The sequence below is a fragment of the Scyliorhinus torazame genome, chromosome 13, assembly GCF_047496885.1.
Source record: "Scyliorhinus torazame isolate Kashiwa2021f chromosome 13, sScyTor2.1, whole genome shotgun sequence".
Taxonomy (NCBI): Eukaryota; Metazoa; Chordata; class Chondrichthyes; order Carcharhiniformes; family Scyliorhinidae; genus Scyliorhinus; species Scyliorhinus torazame.
The window spans coordinates 5,600,860-5,624,604 of NC_092719.1; the positions used below are offsets into that span (position 1 = coordinate 5,600,860).

The window sequence follows — 23,745 nt, forward strand, 5'->3', positions numbered from 1 at the left end:
ACTCAAAAAGGGTCAGGGAGCTCTCAAGCTATCCTGGACAAAACCCCTACCATTAATCACATTGCCAGAAATAAGATTAGCAGACCATCTATCTGACTTACTATTGGGAGGTTTTGCTATGCATTAGTTACCACATTTGGCTTCATAACCACAGTGCCCACACTTTGAAAGTATTTACTTGATGTATTTATTTAGCAACCTCTTGAGGATGAGACGAAACACAACATAAACCCAAGTTTATTCTCTCTTTGGTTTTTAGAGCTGAACCTGTTGAGGAATAAATAACTTTTCAAGAATTAATTAGGTGTTTCCAATTTAATTCTCATAAAAGAGCTGTAATACTTTGTTACTCATGACTAATAAAAAGATTGTTCGCTAACCTATGGCTGTGAACTGTCATGCAGACCTTGTTTAAGCGAGTGAGCATTTTGAAATAATCATTTTAATTGCTATAACAAAAATGATACCTCCCGGGTATAAGAGAGTTGATGATCCCGGTCTAGATTCGGGTGATTACGGGGATGGTTGTGATGATTTGGCAGCCCGTCATCACCTATTAGAACTGAGCAGAAAAATGAATGATTGTCACAGTTCCGGGTGTGTAGCAGTGGGAATGATTGATCCGGGAGTTGATGGTCGGGGGTGAATACTAATAGAATTGTTTTTTAAATCCTGGCAGCAGAAGTGGTCGCTCACTGGCTGAGAATCACAGTCCCTGTTTATCAATACTTCGCAGAGAGCTATTGGTGCTGGGAACCGTTGTATGATTATATATACTGCAATACTGGATCAACTAATTAAATCTGTGGAAATATTACCATTCAGATATCAAACTCTCTGATCGCTTTCTTGGCACACCCAATAACACCAATTTGCATTTATCCAGAACCGCCGTTAACAAAAATTAAATATCCCAAGTCCATTCTCGGCATCGCTGTCAAACAAAACCTGATGCTGAGCTGCATTAGGAGATATCAGGACAGATCAGGAAGAGTTCGGTATGCCGGGGTGTCCAAAAGGAAGAAAGCCAGGTGGAGATTTGGAGAGGTTTAGTGAGGGAATTCAGGAGCTTAGCACCCAGGTAGCCGAAGGCAGGTCTGCCAGTGCTGGAATGATCAAAATTGGGGGTTCCCGAGACTGGAATTAGAGGAACGCACACGGGTGGAAGAACGGGAGATCATCGAGATGGGGAGGGGTGAGACCATGAAGAGGTTTGAAAACAAGGATGCGAAGATTAAAACCGAGCTGTTTCTTAACCAGGACAGATGAATTGGAATGAATTAGAATCACAGGCAACATGGTTTTGGGTTACCTTAAGATTACCTCCCTATGGAAGTGGGAGATACATGTCTTAGTTAGTTTGCTGCATTAACTCTCCATAACCAGTGTTTGGAAGGATCCATATTGTCATAATATACATCAGTACATTATGGTGCAATCACACACACACTGATGGACATGCAGTCGGACCAACCAGCATACATAACACCGCAGCCAATCACCAGTGAGAGCACAAGCACTATAAAGACAGGGGACAGGAGAGTTCCTGCTCATTCTAGCAGCAGCCAGCTCAGAGCACAGAGCTCACAGCCTGCATCACAGACATTCACCATGTACTGAGTGCCTCACCATAGCGAGTGATAGGAAAGGGTCCACAGTTAAGCTGGCATTGCTTATACCCACGTTTACAGTATGTTAGCATAGTTGAACAGTTAATAAAATAGCGTTACACCACTTCCAGCATTGTTGGCTTGTTTGTGAACCAGAACACCCAACACGACACATGTGTTTGAGCTTATCTGAGGACAGGCCAGTGGCCTCAGTGTAAATGGAAAGCAGTCAGATTCACAATAAATGGTAACATTCTGTTTCCAATTACTTGTTGCACCTGTTGACTAAGCTTTTACAATTCAGGCACCAGGACCCGCAGATCCCTCTGCATCTCCAACTCGGCAATCTCTTTTTGGATAATATTTGTTATTAATTCTGGCAAAATCGGCAATTTCACATTTTCCCACATTGTGCTCCATTTGCAGATCTTTGCCCACACATTTAACCTTTCTGTACCCCTTTATAGCCTCCTTAACAACTTACGTTCCTGCCTATTTTTGTGCCATCAGCAAATTTAGCAACCATACCATTGGTCCCTTCATCCATTTGTGTAAATTGTAAAAAACAGTTGAAGCTGATTCCTGTGGCACTCCACTCGTCACATCCTGCCCACCAGAAAAAGACCCATTTATGCCTACTCTCCGTTTCCTGTTAACAATCTTCTATCCACGCACCATGAGCATTTTCAGCAATAACCTTTGATGTGGCATCTTGTCAAATGTCTTTTTGAAATCTCAGTACAGTACATCCGCCGGTTCCCCTTTATCCACAGCACATGTGACTTTTTCAAAGAACTCCAATAATTTGGTTAAACATGATTTTCCTTTCACAAAACCATGTTGACTCTGCCTGATAACTTCAAAATTTTCCAAGTGCCCTGTTATCATGGGCACGATCGAACGGCCACATTATGCCTGAAAAGCAGCGCAATGTGGCCGATAGAAGCCAAGAGACCCCGCTCCCGGGATCGCTCTTTGGCAAATCTGCCTATTAGAGTGAGACAGCTAGTTTCACTTTGATATGCAGTTTCCCGAGTCGCCCGGGGGGTTGGGACCTATCCCCTTCGCCTCGGTGCGCCATTCAGTACTAGCCTCCACAAAGGGGAACCAGAGGGAATGGCACTCGTGGGGGTCTCCCAGAGAATCAGAGACTCCCAGGTGCTTGCACTCTGGGCAGGGTGGCATCCTGACACTTCTGGTACCATCTGGGAACCCTGGGAGTGCCAGCTCTATCTGGGATGTTACAGGTATTCGCCATGGTGAAGACCGATACAAAATACCTGTCCCATTCATCTGCCATTTCCTTATTTCCCATTGTTAAATCCCCAAATTGCGCCTACATTTAAATTACTTTAAGCATTGAGCACAAGGCGCTCTACACGTGTTCCAGTCCCTTGATGTACTCCAACCTGAGCATAAATTGCCTGTTTACCATCAAACCTTTGCAGTGGCTGCCCCAGGCTTCAGTGTATCCCCACAGCACAGAGCCCTGGTCCTTGGAATGTGCCAGTCTGCCAACTGATGTTCATTATCTGTGCTTGTATATGAAGTGTGTGGCAGCTGAGTTGAGGTACCAGTGGGCCGGTTGACACTCTCAGCACATCACAAGTCAGCACCTTCACAAGCAGAGAGCAATACGCTGCTGAAGAGGACGACAAGGAGAATAATAAATAATTGGGCGAAAGAAAACTATCAGTCAGAAGGCCTAATAGGATTATGGTTTTATAATTCCCTCAAAGTAACACCTCCGCAGGCAACCTTTCATTAATTCACTGATCGCTATCAGCTGTGTTGACCTGTGAGAAATGGGTTGCCCGGCAACCGATGTTTCATGTAAATGCAAATCTCGGTTCATACAAATCTCGGAATTGCAAAATGTCTGTCAGTGATTCTGCTTCAAGTGCCCCGCTTGTTCATCAAACTTGGCGTTCCTCATTCTTTCGTATATCCTACCACCAGTTTATCGCTGAAATAGTGATCACACTGACCTTATCTCTAGCTGTTTGCTACAAGCCTCAATGAGATTCTTTCTCCGCAGCTGCCTTTCAAGGTTCTGCTAGTAACCCAGTCCCCCGAAGCGACAGACAACTCTCCCCGAGGAAAAATCAAAGAGCACCTTGGTCGGGTCATTACCAACCCACCTCCTGCTGAAGCAGAATGAAGGCCAGTCAGTCATTGTCTGCCAAGGTATGATAAGTGGCTCACAGCATGCACTTGGAAAAGCAAGGTACATCATTTAACAAGGCATTTAACAACAGGTCACTGAAAAGTGCTTCCCTCAGTTGAAAGATGAAAGGTCTTTGACCTGAACCGTTGGACTGAATTCTCATTCAGCAAGTTAGGAGCCCGACATGGGGACTGGCTCTGGAACCTGTGTTATATACACACCCACCGCTAAAGGAATGAACAATTGAAAGCCAAGGAGTAGGCTTGCCGTCCAATCAGTGATGGCAGGCGGGTCTTCGTCGCTGGAGGGCCAGTGGAATCCTCTCCAGCATCCGGGGGGCGTTGATCACCGACTCCAGGGGCTGAGGTGGGAGCTATTGGTCCGAAGGTGGAGGCTGCGAAGAATAAAACCAGGAAGCTTTTCCTCACTCTTCAGAAACCCCTCCAAGGGACTGCCAGTGATCACAGCTGTAGCCCAGCGACCATAATGGTTCCAGTGAGGGCGGACCCTCATGTGGATAGCCATGTCTTCCACCTGTCCTTGCCATCCTGAACCCACCCAGAGACCTTGCTCCAAATCGATGAAGGCGCCCCACTTTGCCAGTTGGATATCTCATTCAGAGCCAGAATGGGGCCTAAGTAAACCCTTAAATTAAATTAATTTGTAGGTAATTGGCTCCCTGCATTCTCCTTCATAGTATTAACCCCTTTATTTTGAATAAGATTTGATTTTCTCCTTGGGAGCAGGGGGAAAATTTCAAACATTTTTCCTGCCATTTGATCAGCTTTCTATCCTCAACTGGGGGGGGGGGGTTCCCAAATTGTGGGCCGCAGCCCCTGATGGGGTCTTGGGGTGAGCATTTGGGGTCATGAGCTCTTCCCCCTGAGGCAGAAGTAGCGATCGTGGAGAGGAGACTCTTTTGGGACGAGGCCCTTTCTTGATGTGAAGCGGTGGGCGTGTACTAAAGAAATGAGCTGTGAGGTCACATCCTCCAAGAGAGGCTGCACCATGGCAGAGGGGGGAAAAACCCATCATCGCTTCCCACCCAGCACCGCCCCAACTCCGGCACTCTGGGATCGTGCCATTGTCAACATTGGGTGAGAATGGAAAGAAAGATTGGGAAGCTTTGTCCTAAACCCTAGTCTCCAACTAAAGGGAGGGTGGGAACCTTACAGGACATCATGGACTTAGTCAGGGATTTACTGGAATGGTTCTGGGGAAGAGGGATTACTGTCACGTGGGGAGGCCGGAGGAGCTGCGGCCATTCTCCTTGAAGAAAAGAAGACCAAGAGGAGATTTGAATAGAGTTGGGCAAATCCACGGAAGGTTTAGATCGAGTCAATGAAAAGGAGAGGATTCCAGAGGCTGGATGGTCGATAATCAGAGGATACAGATTTAAAGTAACTGCCAATGAGTGGTTAAAGTTTGGGTGCAGTTGCAGCTTTAAAAAGGGGATTAGATAAATACTTGGAGCGGGAAAAGATTGCAGAGGTACAGGAGAGGGAGGGTTGGACTAATTGGATTGCTTCTTAGATCAAATACAAACCCCTTTCGGTAAATATTTGTGGCTGTGAAGGGTGGTGAATAACGCTATAGTCTAGTCACAGAAAGGTGGAGGTTGACCTGTGAACCTTTCTCCCCCTGTGTGCTCCTCCTTGTCTTCCCAGAGTTATGATGACCTCATGTACATCATCGTTCCCTGACAAACAGCCATTAAACCCAGATTCCGTTACTCAAAATCAGTCCATTAGTCGGGGGAACTTCCTCTCTATCGACGGGACAGCGCAGAACCTTGTACTGTTGCTAACATTTGAGCTCTTTGTTTGAGCAGCTGAGTGTGATTTGAGGAGGACTGAATGGTGTTTTTGATGTGCTGGGTAAGGGCCTGCAGCACTTTTGATAAAAGTCTGTGATGAATCATATGTTGCTAAACCGGGATCAAAAAGGCTTCACTGTTGACTGTCTACTTTAATCTTGTGTAGAAATCTCTCCACAAGGGTTGCTTGATAGTTCTTATAAATTAACTCTGCCAAACTGCTCCTTAAAATTTTCATCCAGATTTCCTGGCCATGTGTTACAGCTGCTGGCCCCTTTAATTTTTTTTTTTGCAGGAGTTAATCAAAATTGTCCAGGTGAAATTACGGACAAAAATCTTGCAAAATGCTTGCTGCTGGAATGATCCCACTAACCTCACACTTGCATTCATGTCGAGAGGGCTAGAGTGCAAAACAGGGATGTAATCCTGAGGCTATGTAAGGCTCTTGTCAGACCCCATTTGGAGTATTGTGAGCAGTTTTGGGCCCCGTATCTAAGGAAAGATATGGTGGCCTTGGAAAGGGTCCAGAGGAGGTTCACAAGAATGATCGCTGGAATGAAGAGCTTGTTGTATGAAGAGCAGTTGAGGACTCTGGGTCTGTGCTCCTTGGAGTTTAGAAGGATGAGGGGGGAACTTATTGAAACTTACAGGATACTGCGAGGCCTGGACAGAGTGGACGTGGAGAGGATGTTTCCACTTGTAGGAAAAACTAGAAGCAGAGGACACAATCTCAGACTAAAGGGACGATCCTTTAAAACAGAGATGAGGAGGACTTTCTTCAGCCAGAGGGTGGTGAATCTGTGGAACTCTTTGCTGCAGAAGGCTGTGGAGGCCAAATCACTGAGTGTCTTTAAGACAGAGATAGATAGGTTCTTGATTAATAAGGGGATCCGGGGTTATGGGGAGAAGGCAGGAGAATGGGGATGAGAAACATATCAGCCATGATTAAATGGCGGAGCAGACTCGATGGGCCGAGTGGCCTAATTCTGGTCCTACGTCTTATGATCTTATCCATGTCAACTTTTTCACCGTGCAATTTAAAAATGGATATCAGCTAAACAGATTTTTAGAACCATGTAACTTGCATAAAAGCTGCAAGAAATCACCTTGTTCAAGTTACCTTTTAAAAAAAATATTTATGTACCATGATGATGAATATTAATTTGTAGTTAAACCGAGCCCCCATCTGTCTGCTCAATTGGGTGTATAAGATCTCATAACAATATTTTGATAAAGAGCAGGGGCGTTCTCCCTGTTCTGACCAACATTTATCCCCCAAACAACATTAGAAAAGAACCTGGTCATTATCACATTCCTGTTTTTGGGAGCTTGCTGTGCACAAATTGGCTGCCATGTGTCCTGCATTACAACAGTGACTGACAGGGCTAAATCGCTGGCTTTGAAAGCAGACCAAGCCAGGCCAGCAGCACGGTTCAATTCCCGTACCAGCCTCCCTGAACAGGCGCCGGAATGTGGCGACTAGGGGCTTTTCACAGTAACTTCATTTGAAGTCTACTTGTGACAATAAGCGATTTTCATTCATTCATTTCATTTCATTTCATTTCACTTCCAAAGTATCTCATTGGCTGTCAGCACTTTGCGACCTCCAGTGGTTATGGAAGGGATTACACAACTTAAGTCATGATGTGGAGATGCTGGCGTTGGACTGGGGTGAGCACAGGACGAAGTCTTACAACACCAGGTTAAAGTCCAACAGGTTTGTTTCGATGTCACTAGCTTTCGGAGCGCAGCTCCTTCCTCAGGTCATTAAGTCAACTTAAGTCATTCACTTGGTCGTACGAAACTTGAATATTGTTGGAAAGAGACACATTGTCAAAGCATTTTGCATTGCACTAATCGGGACAAATGCAAGAATGGCAAGTTTTAAACCATCACAATAATTTATAGCACAGAAAAAGTGCCGATCAGTTGGCAAGTCAACTCTGATTGACCAACGTGTTGCCATGGCAAAAGGAATAGGGAGCGCTAGGTGCCCCAAGCTCTAGGGTAATTCAAAAAAGATGCAAGGCTTGAACATATTCTTTTTTCTTTTGCAGAGAACTGGTCCCTGTGTATGGCTTCCAGCATATGTAAATGAGCCACGTTGTGAACTCATCTGATTATTTTTAATTGGTTGTTAACGCAATTGGGGTTGTTCAACAAGTGCTGCCCAATCACAGAATCATATCTAACAGTGGACATTTCTGGTTTTCCAGGTGCGGGTTAGTTCCTTCAGTCGTTTGTAATAGGCATAGTACAGACCGTACTTAACCATCCCATAATATTCAGCATGAAGTTTCTGGCCAGTCCCGCCGGCGTGAAATGGACATGGTCCCACACGGCGGGAACTGGCTGGTAGGCCGGCTGGTGCGGTCCTCGGGGGGGGGGGGGGGGGGGGGGGGGGTCCAGCCCCGGGGCGGGGGGGGGGGCACGGTGGCCTGGCCCGCGATCGGGGCCCACCGATCTGCAGGCGGGCCTGCGCCGTGGGGGCACTCCTTCCTTCCGCGTCGGCCCCTGCAGGGCTCCGTCATGGCCGGCGCGGAGAAGACCCCCCCCCCTGCGCATGCGCCAGAATACACCGGCCGTATTATCACCATATTATCGATCTTACTTCACTTTCTCTCAGTGTCTCTCTGTCTTTTCAACATTGGGTTTAAATAATTTGTAACAAAATCAGGTTAGTCGGTGACTCAATGGGAAGTGGGAGGAGCTCCCCTGGCACAAAGCCACAAGCAACAGCAGGGTTCAAAGTTCAACCTATGCTGGGCGAGTTGCTCTCAGTCGGTTACCGTAACGTACTGTCCTAGTGCTCGTGGAGACGACAAACCATTCGCTGATTCCCATTCCTGATCAATATTTTGCAGAAAGGTTTTGGTACGTGGGCCACTGGTCCAGCCTCCGAAACCACCTGCTCCATGGCCGAATAGCTAGCCTGCCCCCAACCGCTTCCATGAGGGACATCCCTGATCTTATTTGCTCCTCCATCCATGTTTGTCCTTCCAGCCACCTGGGTCCTAACTCCGGAATTCCCTCCCTAAACCTCTTCGTCTTTCTTTTTCTCTCGCCTCTCCATTAAGGAACATTCCTCTTGCCTGACATAATATCGCCCTCTGTGGTGTGACATCAGATTCTGTTTGATAATGCTCCTGTGAAGCCTCTTGGGTGTCATAATATCCACCAGTATATCATGCTGCAGCCACACACTGATGGACACACAGTGGGACCAATCAACACACACAACGCCGCAGCCTATCACCAGTTAGAGCACACTCACTATAAAGACAGGGGGCATCAGAGTTCCCGCTCATTCGGGATGCAGCCTCCTACAAGGACAGAGCTTACAGCACAGATCCTCACCATGTGCTGAGCGCATAGACTGGTTAGGACAGGCATAGGTCTTTAGTTTAATCTAACATCGTGTTAACCCACAGTGAAAGTATGTTCAACAGTTTCTAACTTAATAAAATAGTGTTGCACTATTTTAAGTGTTGGTGGCCTGAATGTGTTCCACGGATCCAGAGCACCCAACACAACATTGGGATGTTTTATTGCATTATGAGGTGCTGTACAAATGCAGGGAGCTGGGTTGTTTTTTTTAATGCCTAATGAGGCCTGTGGAGTTGTAATTGGTGTGAAGCAGGAAAGGATTATTCTATATTCCTAAGAGTTTCGCCATTTACGGTATATCTCCCCTCTGTGTTAGACCTACCAAAATGCATTATTCACATTTTCTGATAACAACAGCATCTCAGATTTATATATACGTCTGCGCATTAGAATTTTTAAATGGGAGAGCTGCCTCCTGCTCTCTCACTTCCTGACTAGGGCAGGAAGTGGGTGCCACAGGGGAGGGGTGGGGTCGATTACGAGAACGGGGGTCTAGCTCACGTGGGTTACCCATGCTGTCGGACCCTCCAAAGGTATAAGGTGTTCAATCAAGATGAAACCACCCCCAGACCCGCAGGAGGCCCCCAGGTGGCGAATCCCTTCCGGTTGCTGGTAAAATTCCAGCAATGGCGGCAAGAGACCCTTAAACAGAAATTAATTGGCCTCAGGGCATGGGGGTTACCCAAAACCTACCGCACCGCTGGTAAAGGTGGGAAAGTGAACAGGCATTCTATCCTCTGCCATCCCATCTGATGCATTGTCCGGGGTGAACTGAGGTCAAATTCCACCTTGTGACTTTGGCATCTCACCCAGATTCTTGAATGTGCGTGGACCCAGGTGGTCACTTACCCACGCTGGGGCATCGCAACTGAACCTGTGATCACACCGCGTGTTACACAAACTCTAGGCAGCGGCCATTTCCTCAATCTCCACAATCACGTCTCCACGTCAAACCCTGAAAACCAGGTGACTGTCTCCTGTCGGGGAACCTAAATGAGGAAAGTGATGCACTGAGATCCGTGTCTCCAAACATTATTAAAGAATTCTTCATAATTCTTATGTTCTTGTTAATAGCTTAAGAATAATAAACACATTTTGATAGGTCACCTTTCAGGTGCCAAAAGTAATGAAAGTTCTTTGTTGGGACATCAATTCAGGAATTCAGTTGTATATCCGTTCTTCCGTATTGGTCGCTCTCTTCTTGTGAAGATTTTATTCTGTCTAAAAATAATTTTGTTTGCAAATAGCTGCTAACCCTTGACTCTTACTTCCTTGCAAAATTAATGGAAAATATTTGTGAGCTGACATCTGCAACTGGGAAGGGGCATCTGGAAATAGCTGTGTAGCTTGACGTCGCTGAGGGTTTGGGAGAAATCTGAGAACAGTGTAGTCAGAGCAGTTTTAAAAGACCTTCGGAGCAGGAGGTTAGGTTGTTTGTTTGTATCAGAGGGCCTGGTGGCATCAGAATTACTAGAAAAATGTGAGATGTTGAGAAAATCCGTAGACTACTGATCTAGCCGCTCAGCTTGAGTAGCTAGTCTGCGAGGTCAATTTGCTCTAAAGTTTCCCACGTGTGATAATGACAGCAGGATGTAAACGCAAACCACAAGAATTCTGTCAAAGTTGAAACTACAATTTGGAAGATTGGTGCTTCCATTTAGTGTAATGATGATTTGCGTCTGAGATGTGAATATAAATTGTACCAGTAATTCCTCTCGGACTTAGCTGAAGCTAATTTTGATATTGGGGGATAGTGCGGGGGGGGGGGGTAGATTTATTTTCATTGACTTCAAAATCGGAAGAGCTCTTTAATTGATAATGAATGAATATGACATGTCTTGTGTCAAAATCATCCCCAACATGAAACACTTATCGAATGATGCACAATAACATAAGAACTAGGAACAGGAGTAGGCCATCTGGCCCCTCGAGCCTGCTCCGCCATTTAATGAGATCATGGCTGATCTTGTCCTAACGAGGACATTTTTCCGACAAACATTGGAACATGAGGGGGCCATTCAATGGATCCTAGCTGGTTAGTGACCTAATTCCATTTACCTGTTATTGCCCCAGGTCTTTGGCTAACAAATATTTATCAATCTCAGATTTAAAACTGAACAGTTGAACCAGTGTTAGGTGCCTTTTGAGCCAGTATAACAAAATCAATTATCTGTTGATTTCACCTTTTTGTTTATGGGAGCTTGCTGTGCGATATTGGCTGATACATTTCCTACAGTGCAACAGCGACTACACTTTGGGATGTCCTTCAGTTTATTAAAGCTCTGTAGAAATGCAAATTTTTTTCATTTTTCGATACCGCCGGTAGAATTAACGGCCGGGAATTTCCCGTCATTCACGCCTGAGGATTGCCCAGACCTGCCGATGGCTGCAGAGTTCCTGGCGACGAGGGGTGTAGTCAGCGGGAAACCCGGTTGTCAACGGAGGGACCAGAAGATGCCGACGCGGTCCAATGGCGGGCCACCTCCGCAGCCGCGAAACACCCGGCGGGGTGCGCGCAAAATCCCGCCCAGAGACAAATAAACACTGGGAAGAAGATTCGAGTTTTAATTGGCAATCATAAATGGTTCAAAACGACAATTCACTGCGACTTCATCACCAGAGAATACAGGCTGTTTTATGGACAGATTGACTTTTATGTGAAAATGTAAATCACGTGCGGGAAGGTCTGAATTGCAACAAATGAAAATGGATAAAACAGAATAGTTTGGATTAAACTTCCAGTTATTTTAATTTATGTAATCAATGGTCGTGTTAAGGAACGGAGTCCATGTAAGATTTAATGGCTGATATTTCAAAGCATGTGATTGGACAACAGTTTCTATCTCAACAAGAAGAGAATGATTGCAGAATGCAATTAAGAAGGAATTAACTCCAGCAACAGGGCTGTAATGTATTAATGGTGGGAGCTTTATATGCTATTTTATGGTTATGCTGAAAAGTTATTATTCTCAGATGCAAATTGGCGAGTAGTTTGAAGTCTGCAGTCTCTGCTTTGCTTCTGTGTTTTTGTGGGGCTCTGCTTCTATACAGTGCTTGGCGCCATTGACCCTAATAGCGAAGTAGAATGTCAGGGGACTGTTGGCAGTAAAACAACAGCGAGAGTTAATTTTCCCTGGGACAGAATTCTGGCAGCCAAGCAATCCAGCTGAAGTTGTGTGTGTTCCTTTTTTTTTTGTATGTCGTTTATTCCCATTCGAAAAACAAAGTGAATACGGGGAGTGGCCTTTTATTTGTCATGAGAGGCTCGCAAGAAGACACTTAATAATCTGTAACAGCCGGAGATGCATTGTTGGACCTGGTGGCTGAAATTGATCTTGGGTTTGGTCCTGCCTTGGGGGGGGGGGGGGGGGGGGGGGGGTAGCCAGTGGGGGCTCCGAGGAACACTTCTTATGGGAAAGGAGGACAGTTGATGTTGGCTGCAGCCCTTTTCCTTCGGCTCCAGAGATTGTGCGGGGAGCAAAAGAAACCCAGTTGTCATTTTCAATTTACAGGATTGACTGGGGAGCGACACTTAAGAGAATCGGGTTGAACTGAAGGAGGCTTCAGTTACCAAATGCAATGGCTACAGTTCTGCTGAGTTTCGAAGATTTGCTGTATAACTGGGACAGTCTGGTCTGGAACCTTACGGCCCGAGCCCTTCGGAACTGGCGCTTTAACCATCTCCGCGCAGTGCAGCTGTTTTTGAAACCATGGTGCGTCTCCCGAGGTGTTTATCAGGTGGGGAAGTTCAGCTATTACCAGAAGTCTGTTGGCTGGCTACGCTTCCTGGTTAAGGCTGCATTTCTAACACGGTGCAGCCTCTGCCAAGCATGTCCAAGTATTCTTTTACTGAACGGAAGCCGTGCTGGGTTCTAAGAGTTTTAAATGATATATCTCGCCGTGGGCAGACACAGTTCATTCTGGCCAGGAGGCTGCATTATTAACAGTGCATTTGTTGTTTGAATTTAGTTTCTTTGTTTGCACCATCGTTGAGAGGGATTTTTTGCCTGTAAGTAAACTCTCAAAATCTGCACCTTTCAATTTAAATTCAGGTGGCCAACAATTTCAAGCTGTGCACGATAAATTAAAGAAGTTTCAGCACGCCAGCAGCCTGATGTTCAGGGTGGGAATTTACCGCCCTGTCACGGTGGGGGCGGTATCGGAAAATGAGGCGAACCATTGACTTCGGCAGGAGTGGAAAATCCCACTCGTGGGAGAGTCCATATAATTCCACCCTTAATCTTTCATTAATGGAAATCAGAGAGACTTGATGGTGCTCGGTATGAACCCCATTGCCCCCCCCATATAGGCACCTGTCATATCTCTACGTCCAAAGACGTGCAGGTCAGGTGGATTGGCCATGATAAATTGCCCTTAGTGACCAAAAACGGTTAGGCGAGGTTATTGGCTAATGGGGATAGGGTGGAAGTGAGGGCTTAAGTGGGTCGGTGCAGACTCGATGGGCCGAATGGCCTCCTTATGCACTGTATGTTCTCTGAAGTTTATCCTTCCGCATGAATGAGATGAGCGCTGGGGTGGGGGGTGGATGGGGTGTTGTGTGGTCCCTGGGGTGGAGGGGCTGTGCGCTCCCTGGGGTGTGGTGCTGTTAGCGATTATCAGGCGTGCTATCGATGCTCCTCCTGGCTCCCCATCAATTATTTGAAAAGTGATTAAAACTCACCCATAAGACATACGTACCCCCGCCCCAGTTTTACATAGAACATAGAACAATACAGCGCAGTACAGGCCCTTCGGCCCACGATGTTGCACCGAAACAAAAGCCATCTAACCTACACTATGCCATTATCATCCATATGTTTATCCAATAAACTTTTAAATGCCCTCAATGTTGGCGAGTTCACTACTGTAGCAGGTAGGGCATTCCACGGCCTCACTACTCTTTGCGTAAAGAACCTACCTCTGACCTCTGTCCTATATCTATTACCCCTCAGTTTAAAGTTATGTCCCCTCGTGCCAGCCATTTCCATCCGCGGGAGAAGGCTCTCACTGTCCAACCCCCTGATCATTTTGTATGCCTCTATTAAGTCTCCTCTTACCTTCTTCTCTCCAACGAAAACAACCTCAAGTCCATCAGCCTTTCCTCATAAGATTTTCCCTCCATACCAGGCAACGTCCTGGTAAATCTCCTCTGCACCCGCTCCAAAGCCTCCACGTCCTTCCTATAATGCGGTGACCAGAACTGTACGCAATACTCCAAATGCGGCCGTACCAGAGTTCTGTACAGCTGCAACATGACCTCCCGACTCCGGAACTCAATCCCTCTACCAATAAAGGCCAACACTCCATAGGCCTTCTTCACAACCCTATCAACCTGGGTGGCAACTTTCAGGGATCTATGTACATGGACACCTAGATCCCTCTGCTCATCCACACTTTCAAGAACTTTACCATTAGCCAAATATTCCGCATTCCTGTTATTCCTTCCAAAGTGAATCACCTCACACTTCTCTACATTAAACTCCATTTGCCACCTCTCAGCCCAGCTCTGCAACTTATCTATATCCCTCTGTAACCTGCTACATCCTTCCACACTATCGACAACACCACCGACTTTAGTATCGTCTGCAAATTTACTCACCCACCCTTCTGCGCCTTCCTCTAGGTCATTGATAAAAATGACAAACAGCAACGGCCCCAGAACAGATCCTTGTGGTACTCCACTTGTGACTGTACTCCATTCTGAACATTTCCCATCAACCACCACCCTCTGTCTTCTTTCAGCTAGCCAATTTCTGATCCACATCTCTAAATCACCCTCAATCCCCAGCCTCCGTATTTTCTGCAATAGCCTACCGTGGGGAACCTTATCAAACGCTTTGCTGAAATCCATATACACCACATCAACTGCTCTACCCTCATCTACCTGTTCAGTCACCTTCTCAAAGAACTCAATAATGTTTGTGAGGCATGACCTACCCTTCACAAAGCCATGCTGACTATCCCTGATCATATTATTCCTATCTAGATGATTATAAATCTTGTCTCTTATAATCCCCTCCAAGACTTTACCCACTACAGACGTGAGGCTCACCGGTCTATAGTTGCCGGGGTTGTCTCTGCTCCCCTTTTTGAACAAAGGGACCACATTTGCTGTCCTCCAGTCCTCTGGCACTATTCCTGTAGCCAATGATGACATAAAAATCAAAGCCAAAAGTCCAGCAATCTCTTCCCTGGCCTCCCAGAGAATCCTAGGATAAATCCCATCAGGTCACGGGGACTTATCTATTTTCAGCCTGTCCAGAATTGCCAACACCTCTTCTCTACGTACCTCAATGCCATCTATTCTATTAACCTGGGGCTCAGCATTCTCCTCCACAACATTATCTTTTTCCTGAGTGAATACTGACGAAAAATATTCATTTAGTATCTCGCCTATCTCTTCAGACTCCACACACAATTTCCCATCCTTGTCCTTGACTGGTCCTACTCTTTCCCTAGTCATTCGCTTATTCCTGACATACCTATAGAAAGCTTTTGGGTTTTCCTTGATCCTTCCTGCCAAATACTTCTCATGTCCCCTCCTTGCTCGTCTTAGCTCTCTCTTTAGATCCTTCCTCGCTACCTTGTAATTATCCATCGCCCCAACCGAAACTTCACACCTCATCTTCACATAGGCCTCCTTCTTCCTCTTAACAAGAGATTCCACTTCCTTGGTAAACCACGGTTCCCTCGCTCGACGCCTTCCTCCCTGCCTGACCGGTACATACTTATCAAGAACACGCAGTAGCTGATCCTTGAACAAGCCCCACTTATCCAGTGTGCCCAACACTTGCAACCTACTTCTCCACCTTATCCCCCCCAAGTCACGTCTAATGGCATCATAATTGCCCTTCCCCCAGCTATAACTCTTGCCCTGCGGTGTATACTTATCCCTTTCCATCATTAACGTAAACGTCACCGAATTGTGGTCACTGTCCCCAAAGTGCTCTCCTACCTCCAAATCCAACACCTGGCCTGGTTCATTACCCAAAACCAAATCCAACGTGGCCTCGCCTCTTGTTGGCCTGTCAACATATTGTTTCAGGAAACCCTCCTGCACACACTGTACAAAAAACGACCCATCTATTGTACTCGAACTATATCTTTTCCAGTCAATATTTGGAAAGTTAAAGTCTCCCATAATAACTACCCTGTTACTTTCGCTCTTATCCAGAATCATCTTCGCCATCCTTTCCTCTACATCCCTAGAACTATTAGGAGGCCTATAAAAAACTCCCAACAGGGTGACCTCTCCTTTCCTGTTTCTAACTTCAGCCCATACTACCTCGGAAGAAGAGTCCCCATCTAGCATCCTCTCCGCCACCGTAATACTGCTCTTGACTAGCAGCGCCACACCTCCCCCTTTTGCCTCCTTCTCTGAGCTTACTAAAACACCTAAACCCCGGAACCTGCAACATCCATTCCTGTCCCTGCTCTATCCATGTCTCCGAAATGGCCACAACATCGAAGTCCCAGGTACCAACCCATGTTGCCAGTGCCCCTACCTTATTTCGTATACTCCTGGCATTGAAGTAGACACACTTCAAACCACCTACCTGAACACTGGCCCCCTCCTGCGACGTCAAATCTGTGCTCCTGACCTCTATACTCTCATTCTCCCTTACCCTAAAACTACAATCCAGGTTCCCATGCCCCTGCTGCATTAGTTTAAACCCCCCCCAAAGAGCACTAACAAAGAGCACAGTTTTGTAATGGATTTCCATCAAGTGTCCTTGGGTTCAAGGACATTGGTCGCTGAAATTAGTCATGAGGTACAGCCTGGGTTCTGTTTCGTTTGCCGCCATTCATGTGTCTCAGTGTATCCACTTCACAAAGAAAGGGGACCAGGGCTGAGATTGCCTTCTGCAAATGTTACAAGTATTACTGGCAAATTGATTTTGCCAAACATCAGACAATGAGAGTGACAGGGGAAGGTTGCCGGCTGCTTTGTCTCTGCGCTGGCTTCCTTCATGGGGCGGGGGTGTGGATTTCCCAGAATATCTGCCTTGGTCAGTTTAAAATAGACATGGAATGTTTATAGAGTGCCAGCATTAATTCAATTGAACTCCGTTGAAAACAACCAGGAGATGGTCCGCAAAATGTTACCATCCCAGTTGATGTTATAACTGGACAGGAAGATCGCAGAATGGAACCCTGACTCAAAAGTAACTTTTACTTTTTTATAAAAACTTGGCGGAACAGACCATGGGGTAGCAAATTAGTTTTAACAGCAAAAAAAATCATTTATTAAACATGAAAGCATTAGATTATGATACAATACTCCTTTATTTCACCCTTAGATTAACAATTAGACACAAGTTTTAGGATTAACATGGATGATAAAGCACATCTTAATCCACAATGGTCTCATTCACAAAAAATCTCTTTTACTCACACAAGATGACTGTGGGTAAATACACTCTCCACTCTGTGAATCTTAGTGGATTTCTCCTCAGAATCGCCCCATATGACTGTCACACCAGAGTTTCTGGACTCCACATCCAAAAATACTTCGTAAAATCTTCTCTCATAATTGTGCTATCCCTTAGCGGTTTGCATTCCGAAATCCAGACTACGTTTTCCAAATGATACTTTTAAAGTTAGGGCAGGACGGTAGCACAGTGGTTAGCACTGCTGCTTCACAGCGCCAGGACCCCATGTTCAATTCCCGGCTTGGGTCACTGACTGCGGACTCTGCACGTACTCCCCGTGCCTGCGTGGGTTTCCTCCGGGTGCTCCGGTTTCCTCCCACAGTCCAAAGATGTACAGGTTAGGCGGATTGACCATGATAAATTGCCCTTAGTGTTCAGTGAAGTGGGGGTTACTGGGTTACGGGGATAGGGTGGGCGGGCTTAAGTAGGGTGCTCTTTCCAAGGGCCAGTGCACACTCGATGGGCCGAATGGCCTCCTTCTGCACTGTAAATTCTATGATTCTATGAAGATGCTTGTTTTAAAAAAAAATATTTTTTTATTCTCCTTTTTCACATTATCTCCCAAATCTAAACCCAGCAATAAACAATAATCAGGAACAAATGTAATGTTAATCCCTATATCAATAACAACGATCCCATCCTCCCACCAAACCCCCAATGTTAACATAAACAAATGCCAAAAACGAATCAGGAATCACCCATAGTCACCATTAACACACACAGTCCCCCTCCCCCCAACCCTCCCAGCCAATGTTCGATGTGGTCCAATTCTCGAAAGTGCATAATGAATAACGCCCATGAATTGTGGAACCCCTCCATCCTTCCCCCTCAGTTCAAATTTGACCTTTTCAAGCGTCAAGAATTCCAGCAGGTCCCCCCGCCACACCAAGGCACAGAGTTTAGAGGTTGCTCTCCACCCTAACAGGACCTGCCTTCCGGCGATCAACGAGGTGAAGGCTACAACATCTGCCTCTGCGCCTGTTTCCAATCTCGACTGGTCCGACACCCTGAATATGGCCTCCCGGGGGCCCGGGTCCAGTTTCACCCCACTTTAGAGATCACCCGAAAAACCTCCTTCCAGTAATCCTCCAGCTTTAGACAGGACCAAAACATATGAACATGGTTTGCGGGCACACGAGGTGGAGGCATTCACCCTCCGGAGCACCTCACACTAGAAACCCCTCCTCCATACCCTCTCCCAACTCTTCCTCCCACTTTACCTTGATTCCTTCTAGCAGCACCTTCTCCTCTTCCAAAATAGCCCCGTAAACCGCCGATACTACCACCTTGTCCAGTCCCCCTGTCGTCAGCCCCTCCTCCAGCAATGTGGAAGCCGGCTCTGCTGGGAAGCTCTGTATCTCCTTTCTGGCAAAGTCTCGAACCTGCATGTATCTAAACATTTCCCCCTGCTCCAGCCCATACTTCACTCCCAGCTCCTTCAATCCCGCAAAACGACCCCCAAGAAACAAATCTTTTAGTGTCCTAATTCCCTTCTCCTCCCATCTCCGAAAATTTCCATCCCACTTCCCTGACTCAAATCTATGGTTCCCCCGAATCGGCATTTCCCTTGACCCTGCCCCCAACCCGAAGTGTTGGCGAAACTGCCTCCAAATTCTCAACAAAGCCATTACTACCGGACTTCCTGAGTATCTCCCCGGGGCCGTCGGGAGCGGCGCTGTCGCTAACGCCTTCAATCCCGACCCCCTACCCAAACTCTCCTCCATTCTGACCCATGTTTAAGAGCACCTTGACAGTTTAAGGGGCATCTTGACAAATACATGAATAGGATGGGAATAGAGGGATACGGACCCAGGAAGTGTAGAAGATTGTAGTTTAGTCGGGCAGCATGGTCGGCACGGGCTTGGAGGGCCGCAGGGCCTGTTCCTGTGCTGTACTTTTCTTTGTTCTTTGTTATTGGGAGTCAGCCCTCTGACCCAGCTCCGTACCTTCTCCACATTCACCGCCCAGTAATACATCAGGTTCGGAAGACCCAAACCCCCTGCCTGCCTTCCTCTCTGTCGTACCACCTTCCTAACTCAAGCCACCTTCCCTCCCCATATGAACGAGTAATCATCCCTTCAATCTCTCTAAAAAATGCCTTTGGCAGGAAAATAGGCAGACATTGAAAAATAAACGGGAATCGCGGCAGCACGTTCATTTTAACCGGCTGTATCCGACCCGCCAGTGACAGAGGGAGACCATCCCGCCTTGCCAGGTCAGCGTTCACCCTCCCCACCAAACTAGAAATGTTGTACAGAGCCCCCCCCCCCCCAATCTCGAGCAAACTGCACCTCCATCCCTGCCTTACGGAATGGAAACCCCCCCATCCCTGCCCCCACCCCCGGCCGAGACACCACAAAATACTCACTCTTGTCTAGATTTAGTTTGTACTCCGAGAAAGACCCAAACACTCGAAGCAGCTCAAATATTTCCCCTATCGACACACTCGGTTCCGACACGTATAACAACAAGTCCTCGGCATATAAGGACACCCTGTGCTCTATCCCCCCCGCCCCTCCCCCCCCGCACTATTCCTTTCCATACCCCCGAACTTCTCAATGCGATGGCCAACGGCTCAATCGCGAGTGCAAACAGCAGGGGGGACATAGGACATCCCTGCCTAGTCCCACGGTGGAGAGAAAAGTATCTCGAGCTGATGTTGTTTGTGCGAACACTCGCCCTCGGCCCCTTATATAATAGCTTTACCCAGTCCACAAATCTTGGTCCAATCCCAAACCGCTCCAGAAATCCATCAAGTACCCCCATTCTACCCGGTCAAACGCTTTCTCGGTGTCCAATGCCACAACCACCTCTGTTTCCTTCCCCTCCGCTGGTACCATAACCACGTTCAATACCCTTCTAACGTTTGAAAAGAGCTGCCTCCCTCTCACAAAACCCATCTAATCTTCACCTATCACCTTCTGGAGGCACGCCTCCAGCCTACCCGCCAGTACCTTCGCCAATACCTTCAATTGTAAGGGGAAAAGACAGGTGTTTCTGTGGCCGCAAACGAGACTCCAGGATGGTATGTTGCCTCCCTGGTGCTAGGGTCCAGGATGTCTCGGAGCGGGTACAGGACATTCTGGAGGGGGAGGGCCAGTGGTCTGGTACCACATCGGTACAAATGACATCGGTAAAAAAAGGGATGAGGTCCTAAAAGCAGAATACAGGGAGCTAGGAAGGAAGGTAAGAAATCGGACCTAGAAGGTAGTGATCTCAGGAGTACTACCGGTGCCACGTGCTGGTGAGAGTAGAAATGACAGGATGTATCGGATGAATACGTGGCTGAGGGGATGGTGTCAGGGGGAGAGTTTCAGATTCCTGGGGCATTGGGACTGGTTCTGGGGGAGGTGGGACCTGTACAAACTGGGCGGGTTACACCTGGGCAGGACTGGAACTGATGTCCTAGGGGGGCTATTTGCTAGAGCGCTTGGGGAGAGTTTAAACAAATGTGGCAGGGAGATGGGAAACGATGCAGGAAGTTGGAAGGTAGTAAAACAGGGACAGAAACGAAAGGCAGTAAGGGGGAAAGTGTAAGGCAGAGAAGCCATAGTCAAAAATCAAAAAGGGCGACAGTACAAGGTACAGTGACTGAGGGGAGCTCAGTGAATAGGCCCAATAAAACTAAAAGGAATAAAACGGGAAGGAAAAACATAAATGGAAAACGACATGGCAGGTTGTTACATGAAGATATGGGTTCAACGAAAAGGAAAATTAGGAAAAAAGCAAAGAGGAAAAATAACTTAGGAGAGGTTACTAATCGAGGTGTTAAGATTCAAAACAGAGGTATAAAAGCCAACATAAGTGCTTATCTGAATGCTCGTAGTATTCGGAATAAGGTAAATGAGTTGATGGCGCAAATCATCGTGAATGACTATGATTTAGTGGCCATTACTGAAACATGGTTAAAGGATGGTCACGACTGGGAGTTAAATATCCACGGGTATCAAACTATACGGAAGGACAGAGTGGATGGTAAGGGAGGTGGTGTAGCTCTGTTATTTAAGGATGACATCCAGGCAATAGTAAGGGATGACATCGGTGCTATGGAGGATAGGTTGAATCCATTTGGGTGGAAATCAGGAATAGTAAGGCGTAAAAGTCACTGATAGGAGTAATCTATAGGCCACCAAATAGTAACATTATGGTGGGGCAGGCAATAAATAAAGAAATAACTGATGCATGTAGAAATGGTACAGCAGTTAACATGGGGGATTTTAATCTACATCTCGATTGGTTTAACCAGGTCGGTCATGGCAGCCTTGAGGAGGAGTTCATAGAATGTATCCGCGATAGTTTCCTAGAACAGTATGTAATGGAACCTACGAGGGAACAAGCGGTCCTAGATCTGGTCCTGTGTAATGAGACAGGATCGATTAATGATCCCATAGTTAGGGATCCACTCGGAAGGAGCGATCACAACATGGTGGGATATAAAATACAGATGGAGGGTGAGAAGGTAAAATCAAACACTAGTGTTTTGTGCTTAAACAAAGGAAATTAAAATGGGATGAGAGAAGAACTAGCTAAGGTAGACTGGGAGCAAAGACGTTATGGTGAAACAATTGAGGAACAATGGAGAACCTTCCAAGCGATTTTTCACAGTGCTCAGCAAAGAGATGGTAGAAAGAGGGAAAATCGACCGTGGATATCTAAGGAAATAAGGGAGAGTATCAAATTGAAGGAAAAAGCAGACAAAGTGGCAAAGATCAGTGGGAGACTAGAGGACTGGGAAATATTTAGGGGGCAACAGACAGCTACTAAAAAAGCTATAAAGAAGAGTAAGATAGATTATGAGAGTAAACTTGCTCAGAATATAAAAATAGATAGTAAAAGTTTCTTCAAATATATAAAACAAAAAAGAGTGGCTAAGGTAAATATTAACCTAGTGAATTCCCGCACCAGCCTCCCCGAACAGGCGCCGGAATGTGGCGACTAGTGGCTTTTCACAGTAACTTCATTGAAGCCTACTCGTGACAATAAGCGATTTTCATTTCATATTGGTCCTTTAGAGGATGAAAAGGGAGATTTAATAATGGGAGATGAGGAAATGGCTGAGGAACTGAACAGGTTTTTTGGGTCGGTCGTCACAGTGGAAGACACAAATAACATGCCAGTGACTGATGGAAGTGAGGCTATGACAGGTGAGGGCTTTGAGATGATTGTTATCACTAAGGAGGGAGTGATGGGCAAGCTAATGGGGCTAAAGGTAGACAAGTCTCCTGGCCCTGATGGAATGCATCCCAGAGTGCTAAAAGAGATGGCTAGGGAAATTGCAAATGCACTAGTAATAATTTACCAAAATTCACTAAACTCTGGGGTGGTCCCGGCGGATTGGAAATTAGCAAACGTGACACCACTGTTTTAAAAAGGAGGTAGGCAGAAAGCAAGTAATTATAGGCCAGTGAGCTTAACTTCGGTAGTAGGGAAGATGCTGGAATCTATAATCAAGGAAGAAATAGCGAGGCATCTGGATGGAAATTGTCCCATTGGGCAGACGCAGCATGGGCTCATAAAGGGCAGGTCATGTCTAACTAATTCAGAGTGAACAAAGAGAATCTCCTGCCCTTTGTTAACTAGGAAACCTGCATAAGATAAAGATGCATGGCATTAAGGGTAAAGTAGTAGCATGGATTGAGGATTGGTTAATTAATAGAAAGCCAAGAGTGGGGATTAATAGATGTTTCTCTGGTTGGCAATCAGTAGCTAGTGGTGTCCCACAGGAATCAGTGTTGGGCCGACAATTGTTCACAATTACATAGATGATTTGGAGTAGGGGCCCAAATGCAATGTGTTCAAGTTTGCAGACGACACTAAGATGAGTGGTAAAGCAATTCTAATATCTTTGTGTCCACGCTTACAAGTGACATGGGCCTATACGACCCACACTCCGTCGGATCTTTATCTTTCTTAAGTAACGGGGAAATCGATGCCTGTCCCAAAGTTTGTGGTAACACCCCCTTTCCTATCGCCTCCTCAAGCATCCCCGCCATCAGAGGTACCAGCTATGAAGATGCCTATTAACCTGCTCTAATAAGGCATTTGATAAAGTTCCCCATGGTAGGCTTCTGCAGAAAGTAATGAGGCATGAGATTGTGGGAAATTTGGCCAGTTGGATAACAAACTGGCTAACCGATAGAAGTCAGAGAGTGGTGGTGGATGGCAAATCTTCAGCCTGGATCCCAGTTACCAGTGGCGTACCGCAGGGATCAGTTCTGGGTCCTCTGCTGTTTGTGATTTAATTAATGACTTGGATGAGGGAGTTGAAGGGTGGGTCAGTAAATTTGCAGACGATACGAAGATTGATGGAGTTGTGGATAGTGAGGAGGGCTG

The 23,745-nt window shown here is 46.4% G+C and overlaps 1 protein-coding gene across 11 annotated transcripts in view; it reads left to right on the forward strand.

Moving 5' to 3' along the window:
• frmd4a (FERM domain containing 4A) overlaps positions 1-23,745 on the forward strand; it is a 796,670-nt gene that overhangs the window by 338,892 nt on the left and 434,033 nt on the right. Inside the window, exon 1 of one of the 11 annotated variants that reach the window (XM_072470964.1) lies at positions 12,426-12,718. The exons of the other annotated variants lie outside the window; for them this stretch is intronic. Coding sequence (XP_072327065.1) covers positions 12,560-12,718 — 159 coding nt within the window. The 5' untranslated portion in view covers positions 12,426-12,559. Of the gene's footprint in view, positions 1-12,425; positions 12,719-23,745 lie in introns of those variants that run through there. 11 annotated transcript variants of the gene reach the window in all.